This window comes from Populus euphratica, unplaced genomic scaffold (assembly GCF_000495115.2).
Source record: "Populus euphratica unplaced genomic scaffold, PopEup_1.0 scaffold25.1, whole genome shotgun sequence".
Lineage (NCBI taxonomy): Eukaryota > Viridiplantae > Streptophyta > Magnoliopsida > Malpighiales > Salicaceae > Populus > Populus euphratica.
The window spans coordinates 3,044,291-3,055,316 of NW_011499851.1; the positions used below are offsets into that span (position 1 = coordinate 3,044,291).

At 33.3% G+C, this 11,026-nt stretch overlaps 1 protein-coding gene across 1 annotated transcript; it reads left to right on the forward strand.

Annotated features, from left to right (window-relative positions):
- Positions 1-6,985: 6,985 nt before the first annotated feature.
- LOC105121632 (E3 ubiquitin-protein ligase BOI-like) lies at positions 6,986-9,500 on the forward strand. The gene is made up of 4 exons (XM_011020361.1): positions 6,986-7,837; positions 7,941-8,026; positions 8,158-8,531; positions 8,635-9,500. The coding sequence occupies exons 1-4, from the start codon at positions 7,791-7,793 to the stop codon at positions 9,178-9,180; spliced, it is 1,053 nt and encodes a 350-aa protein (XP_011018663.1). The 5' UTR covers positions 6,986-7,790; the 3' UTR covers positions 9,181-9,500.
- Positions 9,501-11,026: the final 1,526 nt, after the last annotated feature.

The following is an 11,026-nucleotide window of genomic DNA, read 5'->3' on the forward strand; positions in this document are numbered from 1 at the left end:
GGTCCCAATGTCCATGCACCCTCAATTAAGGGTATGCTGCCGGAGGCACAACCAAAGAGGGTGGCTGCCTTGCCTGCCGGTATTGGTATTTGGCTATACACCATGTCTACATGGGAAATTGAGAACTTTATAATACAGTTATGCTGATGTGATAGCTACACTACAAACTTCTTGTTGTGATTAGGGGACCACTGATTTTGAGTATTTATAACGTTTGTTCTTAACCAAAGTGGCTATTTTTCATATTATGGTGTGAATTTCAGTGCTGTTTTTATCTTGGTCCAGAGAATACGAAAGAGTGTGATGCATTTTGGAGGTTTTGATCAAGCCGCGACGGAGGAGATCGCTAGCTAGTTTTGTTGTTTTCCCTTCTTTTTTTTTTTTGTTCACTTTGCATTTATTGTAATTGCATCAATCATTGGAATCATGGGATCAAATCCATGTGAACGTTTAAAAATTGCAGTAACTTAATTCTATTTTTAGATGTATTTTTTTGAAAAAAGTTTAATTTAAAAAAATGATTTATTTTTAAATATTTTTAAATGATTTTTTTTATGTATTTTCACATGAAATACATTTTTAAAAAAATTATTTATTACAATACCAAATAAACATTAAAATCAACGGAGATATCGTATCTAGCTGTAAAGAGAAGAAGAAAAAAAAAAGATAGAAATTAAATTCTTTCAATATTTTTGTGTGTGTATATATAGAGTTACTAGTATTAATCTACTAGATTCTCATACCTAAATATTCTAGGTCCTAGCTATGGAATTGATCAGCCTTTACCATCCTTTTAATCTTTAATTATTTCCCCACTTTTGAAATTCCCAGATCAAAAGGTTAAAGATGTGCATATATTCAAGAGATTTTAGAATTGAATAGATTTGCATCAAACCATGGTAAATTCAACATCGCGGAGTCACCTAACTATCCATGCCAGAACACTCCTCCAATCAGTTACACGCAAAGGAAAATATAGACAGCAGCCAAAACCCTACGGCATGGGCCCTGAAGATACCTGCAAAAGTGTGACCACAATAATATGGAGAGGCAGCTTGGATTTGCAGTGAGAGCTTTGATTCTTGCGGTAAAAACAAAGAGAGACCCCCACACACCACCAGCACCAATCTATCACCCCACACTGTGATGTTGATTCTAATTACCTCAGCACTGAGTTCCTTTTTATCTTTGCTGCCTCTCCTGTGACTGCCATTATCACATCTGAGAAACGGATGCCGGAGACTGCTGGTATTCTTACGAAGGCTCGTAAACGATGGCACCACACAATACGACCTGCCATGCATCTTCTACTGACAATTTCATAAATAAAATGTCTTGCCACCCTTCTCATCTTTTCTCTTGCTTCATAACTTTTGTTCATTATTTACATATTTTTATTACTTTCAGAAAAGTCCTGTCTTCGGAAATGTAATGTGATTCCTTGATTTGACCTACCATGTAACTATTCTTGTTGGGGTTTAAATTGTCTTCTTCGCTTTTCTGGCCAGAGGTGATGAAAATCGACGATATATATATGTGTGTGTATAAATATATATAGACTGACGCGGTAACATTTTCTTTAATATACAGTATATAATAGCTATGAAGGCTTTTACTGATCTAGGCAATGGCACTCTAACAACGTCCACAGACAAATAAGCATCAATGATTTTCCATTCCCTCCCCCCTCTTAGCTCACATCATGTCCATGGAAGGTAACATAATTTATTTCTTGTATATGGTCTTATATCTGAGACAAGCTAGCTAGCTAGCTCTAGGTTGTTGGCACCAACACCATACATACTTTCTTCTTTCGAAGTCGCACTACCTTTTATTCCATGAGATTGAACAAAAATAATATAATTTCATGAAAAGTCAAGTTAAAGTAGTGCATAATGAAAAAAAAAAGATTTATTACAGGTTAAAGTATTTAAATATTAATTACAAAGAAAAACTTAAAATATTCCATTTCTTTTCATCAAAGTCCATTATCAAAACTATTACAACTCTTTAAATAAAAATAAATAAAACCAAATCATAATAACACTGAATATAAAAACAAAATAGAATACAAATAAAATCCTACCATTTTCACTAATTTTTTAATAAGTCGCTAATTATCTAATTAAATGAACCTAAAAGATATTACAAAATCTTAACAATTACAAAAATATTACAATAAAAATATCTAAAGCAAAAATCATATAATACACATCTTGTATCAGACTCTCACTTAAAATTAAAACTTACTCAGAATTAATTGTCAGAAATTAAACTTACTCGGAATATAGTAGCATAAGAAACTTCATTGTATCTTATTTCATCAAGTTTGTTTATATCTAGCTGTTTTGAAATCTTTGCTTTCCAAAAACAATCATCCCACCAACATTAGAAATAAAAGTCATGATTACTTCTTTTCTTGATTTCTTGATCTGTATGGGAAAAATCCAAAAAAAAAATTAATATTCCACTCAAATTTAAACCCTAACAAGTGAATTTATTTCTCTCTTTTTTTCAATTTGAAATGCTTTCCAAAATATAGTTTGGCCAAAATAACTAGAGGAAACAGATAATGCAAATGAGGATCATTTTACATTGCGGGCCACTGTTTAAACAATCTTGAAAATGATGGTTGCTCAAAATAGCTTCTATATAATTTCTCAAATATCACAGGACAAATTAAATATTAACTACATTCCTGAAAAAAATAAAAATTAACGGGCTTATATGATTAATCACTGGAAATTTTTCAAACTTAAATAAGTTTCTTCAAGAACTAATTGTTTGAGTTCAATGGTTACTTTTGGCTTATTAGCTGTCTTTCCTTTAAAATTATCTAATTTCCAACAATTAGGAAAAAAGCAATTATCACGTTACAGTAATTTCTCTTATTTGGACTTCGACGACCTTAAAGACATGTTTTATGTAATTATTTGAATATAACGGTTATTACATCACACTATTTTTCAATTCAATACATAGATGTGAATCTGAGCCCTGATTTTCTAGGTCAACCTCCTACAGGAAAGGAAGAACAAAAAGGCATTTGTTTAACTATCGAAATAAAACAAAAATCATAGTATAGTTTTAAGAACAAAGCATCTGGCCAACAAGAAATGAAGATGGGAATTCATGCCTGAGCCCCAAGCAGAGAAGTTCTTTGGATTCAAGGGAACAAAACCAAAAGAGAATTCAAAGAACACGTTAGATATAATTAGCAGCTCGGAATTCTAACGTTGTACAGCACTAGATCGTTAATTGGGTTTCTTTTTTTTGGTTGTTTTTGTATAGACTCGGTATGTCCAAATTATGTGAATATGTTTGGACTATATGCTAAGTTATCTAGGACTAATTAATTAGTTGTACCAAAGCTAAGGCTTACTGGTCGGTCCATTCTATAAATTAAAACTTTCTTCAGGTTGACGATCTTGTTTTGGTTCCCAAGTAAGAAATATTTCTTTAAATGATGATTGTATTTGAACTTTATTACGCGTGATAGCTTGCAAGAATGCAATGGAAATAGTGAGTTGATGAGGAGGAAAAAACAATGGGTCTGGAATAATTGGGTGGTGGAGAGTTTTCATACACACAAATACAAGTTGTCATGGTAGAAAGTATTACTAGGAAACGAGAGATAATTGATTGATTATAGGAGATGGAGAGGTAATATATAAAGCTGGCCCTTGCATGAGATGGGACCAAATCAAAGACAAATTGCATGATGCCATTCTAAGCTAAAACACTCTCTCTCATATTTCCTCTCCTTTTCTCTTTTTTGGTGGCTTCTCTCTTTCTCTATCACCTCCATTGATTAAAATCTTAAACCCTTCATGGTTTTCAGGAAGATCATTGATACAAAGTCTACTTTTCTCGTGTTGCTCACTTAATATGTTGCCCTCTCTTGTCATTGGAAGAAATAAAAATCATGGATGCTCTTTTTCAGTTGGCTTTCTTTCTTTTCATTTTATTTTACATGCCCCGTGACATACTAGGAGAGTAAGAGTTTTGTTGATTTGTTCCAAGGAGAGCAAAACATACAAGTATCTATCAGGTGTAACATGTCACACACATATATATATATATGTCTATGGACAAAATAGGAAAAAAAAAAAAGACAAGCCAAATACATAGTCCGACAAAAATAGCTCTAGCTTTAAATATGATTGTTAGATAGAGGCTCAAATTTGTTGTAATTAGTCAAGGTTTGCAAGGCCTTTAAATTAGGTCCAGAGATTCTATTTTAATTATTTCTCTAATTAATTTTGATTGTAAATACTGTTTTAATTTAGCTTTGGATTTTTTTATTAGGTTAATTCTCACCTCTATATAAACAGTTTATATGTGTTTTTCATCAAATTATTAAATCTTAGACTCTTCAGAAATTAAAATATCATAATTTTTTTATTCATTTCTCTCCAATTTAGAATTGTAATTATAGTTTTTATTCAATCTATAATTTTACAATAAGTTGTTAAGACAATCGATTAACCCATCTCTACAAGTAGATTAGAGATGGAGTGGCAATCTAATTTAGCAAATTACTGATGGAGAAATTTATGTTTTTATTTTTCAAAATCTGTTAAATTGGATCCGAGCACCTACAAGGTTCACTCAGACAATATTTATGCACTTGAATTCAGCTATTATTTTGGGTGCATTATCCTCCGACCAAATTTGGTCTACTTATCATTACCTTGAAAAACAAACCATATATGCATTAAATGAAGGCAAACATGTTGTAATGTAATCCCCAGTTATTAGTTTTGTTGTCGTGATCAATATTACATAACCTATAAAATTTAAAAGTAAGAAAGTTTTTACAATAACTCGATATGACTCTAAATCTTTTTGTTTTTAAGTATTCCAAGTTCATAAATAACAAAAATATCCCTTGATGTCGCTATCTTACCCTTAAATAGACAACTCTAAGTCTTTTTATCTCTGAGTAATCCCATATCATAGATGATAAAGTATAACTTAATATCATAATCTTACCCATAAATGGAAAGAATCACATAGATTCAAGTTTATATAATTAGCCTTGAACCCCTGTAGAACCTTGAACGCCAAGGTAATAAATATCCTCCAAGAGAGGAAATTCTTCTCTTCCTCTTTTTTAAGCTTTGCTCTAGAAACGCACACAGCAACACAACTTTCAAAAACTTTTTTTTTTTTTAATAAGTACTTATTTTATAGGTTTTCGAAGTACCCAATCCTAACCTTCTGCGCCTTCTGGCCTCATATATGTCACAGTCTCGGGAAGCAGTTTTGGGAAGGGCAAAATCTTTATGAAGTATTTAGCAACCTCATCGATCACAAGTAAAGACCCTCGAGCTAAAAAAAATGAAGGAAAGATTGGAACATTTTAACTAATTTAGTGATCCATCAATGGTTCCTGGCAATGCTAGATTAATTTAAACTATTTGTAATTGTTCAAAAAAAGAAACAAAAGAAGGCAAAATGAAATCTTTATATTTGTAAGAAAAAAACCTGTAATTTGGGATGGATGAATAACAAAATTTCTTAAATATTGGAGCCTTCAGGCTTTAGATTTGACTCGAAATGTTCAGTATAGTCCTTGTTAATGATTTTTATAAACGATATAATAAAATAAAAAAATAGATTGAGAAGATATTGAAACTGTTGTAGTCTTTGTTTCCCCTTATCTTTTCAATTATTAATTCTAGAAGCGGCAAATTAATCATATGAAGATTTATATCGTGTCATGATCTGTTCACATTTTGAAAATCTCCTCTCCGATCCTCAATTGTATCCTCAAATCAAGGATTCAATATGCTACCCTAAAAAAGAAGAAAGGGAGAGAGGCTACATTGGTTAATTATTTGAAATAATCACAGGAGAAATCCTGCTCAATCACCAAACTTTTAATTAAGAAGGGGGAATGAACTGAGCCAACCATCTTCCAATTTGGTCGTAGGTAATTGTGATCTTTACTTTATTTTCTAAGATGAGTATGAAAACAAGAAAAGCAGACCCTTTTTTTTCGTTTTTCTCTTTGATAGCTTTGGAAGTTTGAATCTTAAGAACAATGTTTTAGTTAATTACATATGAAAAACAGATCAAATTCTTTATTTATTTTTTTTTCTTTTGAGATGAATGATCGTTCTCTTATTTAGAACCATCCATTGTGCCTCGAAATGGTTAGATGCTGGGGTTCTGGATGATATACAACACAAAAATATGATCTTCACATCCACAATACATGCAGCACATCCATGGCGATACGTTTGTATATGGCTGCTCTAGTTTTATCATGTGTGATATCCATGTAAAGACGATAAGACATTGATCATGACGGGATTGACGAGGCAGCAAGGAGAACAAATATTAAAAGAGGGCGTTCCATTTCAAAGCAAATGCTTGAATACAGACCACTTAATTTGGTACTAAAATCAAACTCGGGGCTAAGTTAACCAAAGAAGAAGAATTTAAAAAAAAATTGCAAGACGCCTCTCTCTCTGTTTTTTTTTTTTTTTTTCGGTATGGGAGAGTTTCCTTTCAAATCAAGGAAAAAAACTAGGATTGCCCATTGATTCGAAAGCCATTAACCATCAATTCCTACCTTATATATATAATAAAAAAATACTAAAAAGAGAAGAATGAATAAAAAATAAGGATATATTATTGTTATTTTTTTTTATTTTATAGAATGAGAGGGAAAATAAGATAAAACGTGGTTGTGGGGAAAAGCTGGCTAGAGGAGCATGGGGCCACAAATAAAATGAATAATACAAAAACAACCTACACGTTACCCTCTTTATCCAACACCATTGATTTTCTCAACATCTCTACACATTTATTATTTTCTTTCTGGATAAAAAAAACCAACAGCAATGGTAAAAAAGACAACGTTACTGTTATCAAGGTTGGTTTTTTTTCTTTTTTTAAAGAAAAAGGAATAAAGAAAAAATGAAAATAAAATGTTTAAATGTCTATAAGGAGTGCAAATAAATTAATAGCATCGGTGTTGGTGATAGCAAACACGAGACTCCGCTTGAAGAAAAGCCACCTCACGCGAGGAAGAGGAGAGAAAGCAAAGGCAAAGCCAACAAAACAAAGAAAGAGCGAGCAGAATAAGGTGTCTTTCTCTTGGACTGATTCGTTTCAATCGCATCTCTCTCTCTCTCTCTCCATCTTCTTACCTTACATCGAAAGAGAGAGCGACAAGGGAAAGAAAGGATATAAAACACAAGAAGAAAAACAAAGCTAGCGAGCAAGGCAAAGAAAGCAAAGCAAAACCAAGAAAAAGATGATGAGAAGATAAATAGGTGGTGATGGAGATTACTACTAGCTAGCTAGTGTGTGATGGTTTCTAGTTTTGGTTGTGGTGGAGGGCTCTTCCTCTTCACAGTAGACATCATTATATTTCTTGATTCATTTCATTGATTCTCTTTCTCTTTCTGTTTTTTTTTATTTAATTTCCTTTTCTTGATTCTTTCCTCTCTCTAAAAAATACTGGGAACTATTTGTTGTTGGACTGGTACGATTTCATGTCTCATTCCTTTTCCTCTCATTGAAGAGTCCGCCTTGGCTCGAGGGTCATCTTTTCATGCTTCTTATGTGCTAGCGTTTATTGTTCATCGCATTTGCTCCATACCTCTCTCTCTCTCTCTCTCTCTCTCTCTCTATCCCACCTTTCTTTGCCTTCTATACATATTCACCAACTCTTACATACATATTTATAGATATACAACTTATTCATCTCCCCCCCTCCCTCTCAAGTCTCAACCTTTACATATCTAGTTGTTATCTATTGATAATCTGTAATGGCTGTCCAAGCTCAATATCCTTCTAATGCCCTCCTTCTAAACAGGTATTTTGGGTTCTTTAAAAATTCTTAATTTCTCTCTGCTCTCTGCATTTCCAAGTTTTCCTCTAACTAACCTCCCCCTCTTTCATTTCCTTCTTGTATAAAGAAACGGTCAAGACGGTCAGGATTATTCATTGCAACCACAGCCTGGACGATATCTTGATCAATCCCATATGTTACTCAACAATGGAGGTAATTAGCCAAGTCCCCTTAACCAATGCTTTGATTATAATGAGATTCTTAATTTTGGATACCAACATTGATGGGAAATCCATGCAAGATTTATATATTTATAAAATCTGATGACATTAAATTTGAAGCAGGTGGCAATAATCCACGCAAGAGAGGAAGAACAGCGCCAACAGTTACTACTACAACGACAACAATCAATAAAATATGTATGCAACCTCAAACTCAGCCTCAGCCTCAGCCTCTGTCAACAACTCAGTTAATAGACCTATCTCAACTCCACAATCATCGAAGTTATCATCCTCAGCCAAATCCAAATGTCGTGTCTACTGGCCTTCGTTTATCTTTTGGTGACCAACACCACCAACAACAACAGAATCATCATTACCCACAGCAGAATTTTGGCACTAGTACATGTCAATCCTCTGCTTTGTTATCAATATCAGAAGATTTCTCCACCCAAATTAAACGGCAACGAGATGAGATTGATCAATTCCTTCAAGCCCAGGTGCCAAAATTCTCCCTTCTCAATTGTGCTGATCTCTGTTTTTTTTTTTTGTAGTTTTTCTTATGGTTGTATACAAATGAATGAAGATTTCATTTTCATTCAGGGGGAGCAGCTGAGGCGCTCATTAGCAGAGAGAAGACAGCAGCACTACCGTGCGCTGTTAGGCGCAGCGGAGGAATCAATAGCCAGAAGATTAAGGGAAAGGGAAGCGGAAGTCCAGAGGGCCACGCGCAAGAACGCCGAGTTAGAAGCACGTGCGTCGCAACTCAGCATTGAAGCACAAGTTTGGCAGGCAAAGGCAAGGACCCAGGAGGTAACAGCAACTTCCCTGCAGGCCCAACTGCAGCAGGCTATAATGAACGGGGGAGTGGTGCAGGATAGCAGGAGAGGTGATGATGGAACAGGATGTTCGGGAGGAGATGAAGGCCAGGGCCAGGCTGAGGATGCTGAGTCGGCTTATGTTGACCCTGACCGGGTCACCGTCGTTCCAGGCCGACCAAGCTGCAAATCGTGTCGGAAACGGATGGCTTCGGTTGTGCTTCTGCCGTGTCGGCATCTTTGTGTCTGTACAGAATGTGACCAAATGGTCCAAGCCTGCCCACTTTGCCTCCATGTTAGAAATTCCAGTGTTGAGGTATTTCTGTGTTAACGAGGACCAAGCCCAACGCAGATTATTCAGGCCCATGACAAATTCCCAGCCCACGTGTGGGCCAACGTTAAAGAGAGAAGAAGAAAAAAAACAAACAGGAGGAAAAGTAATGCTCACTGAACATAATAAATTACAATTTATTTCTCTTTTTTTGTGTGTGTTTTTTGGGTATATCAAAATAACCCACGTTGTCCCCCCCACCCCTGGAGTGAAGCACCTAGAGGCAATTCAAACCATATATTAATTCTTTTATTTAGTATAAGCTAAGCTTATATCTGCTGCATTTATCTCTTTCAATAGAACTGTAACAGTGGTGATTTTATTGGTGACTTTTGATAGTTTAGTATTTGTTTGGAATTATTTTTTCCTTCACAATACATTAAAATAATTTAAAAATAAAAAGAATGATAATTTATAACTAAAAAAAATAAATACAGTTTAATCCCAATAGCAAAGAAGATATTATAACGTGGGCAAAGTTTCGTCAGTTTCATCAGAGTCATTCCCAGATTGCTATTTAAAACTAATTAAAATAGCATCAGACTATTATCTGCCATTAAAAAGGGCTCCCAAGGAGAGAAATTTGAAAGGACAGAACTCTGAATTTTCCTGTCCCCATAATGGTTTTGTTTTATTCTTCTGCTATATAAATTCTTTTTTAATAATAATTTAAGAGGTTTTTAACAGTAGCACTGTTATGAAATGCATCATGTGTTGAATCTAAAGTTTAAACTTATGAAAGCTAAAGACCTTTGAACTCTTTATTTTATCATATGCTATGCTTGAACAAAATCAGAAACCTGGAGCTGGGTGGAAAGTAGCTAGTTCTTGTGTCCTGTAGCTGTCATAATTTGTCATTTGTTCTTAGGGTGGAGGGAGATTATCACCTGTGATTTATGAAAATATTTTCAGCAACCAAGTTAGAAATATTTATTAAGAGATTATTTATACTAAAAATTAGTATTTTAGTGAATGGACTGACTTAGTGCACTATGAGTAGGACTCCAAACTAATTTATAAGGAAGGAGAAAAAAGCAGGCATCGGCATTATCGATGCATCATTCAATATCAACATTTTAAGGATGATATTTGCAGTACTTGAAAACTATATAAACTGATAGATAAATCATGAAAAAAGCTATCAATGTTAATTAAGGATTAAAGCAAAATGTTGATCTTCCTTGTAAGAAGTAAAAGATAAATCAACATGTAGATATTTGATCTTATGTTGTGAAGCATTTTTTGGTTTTTTTTGTATTACTATATGGAAAATATATGGATATTCGTTAAAACAAAAAAAAAGGCAATAATACACACACACACATATATATATATATAAAAGTTTAATAAGTAAATACTACTAATAATATTGCACGTATCATTAATTCTATTATTGTTTACATATTAAAATTAAACGAATTAAGATTACATCTTCATATTCTAAAACAAAAGATTTTTTAAGATCATTTATTGCACGGCTATAATATACCTAAAAAATTACATAATATGTATTATAAATAAACCACATAATTAATTCATGCAATTCATATAGCTTACCTTTTTTATTAACTTCAACAATATATTTTTAACTACTAAACATAATTATAAATTATTCTTTCAAGTTAAGCCTATAACTTCATTAAATAATTTTATTAAATTAAGTGTCCAGATCATCAATCATATTGATATCGTTGGTAATAACTAAGTAACCACTCAATTAAATTTATAATCGTTAGATATACTGACACCATTATCTCTATTCAAGATAACTAACCAAATACTAATCATGATTATCAAATATGTTAATGTCACTAGTCTCATTCAAGATAGCTAGTCAAATATTAAT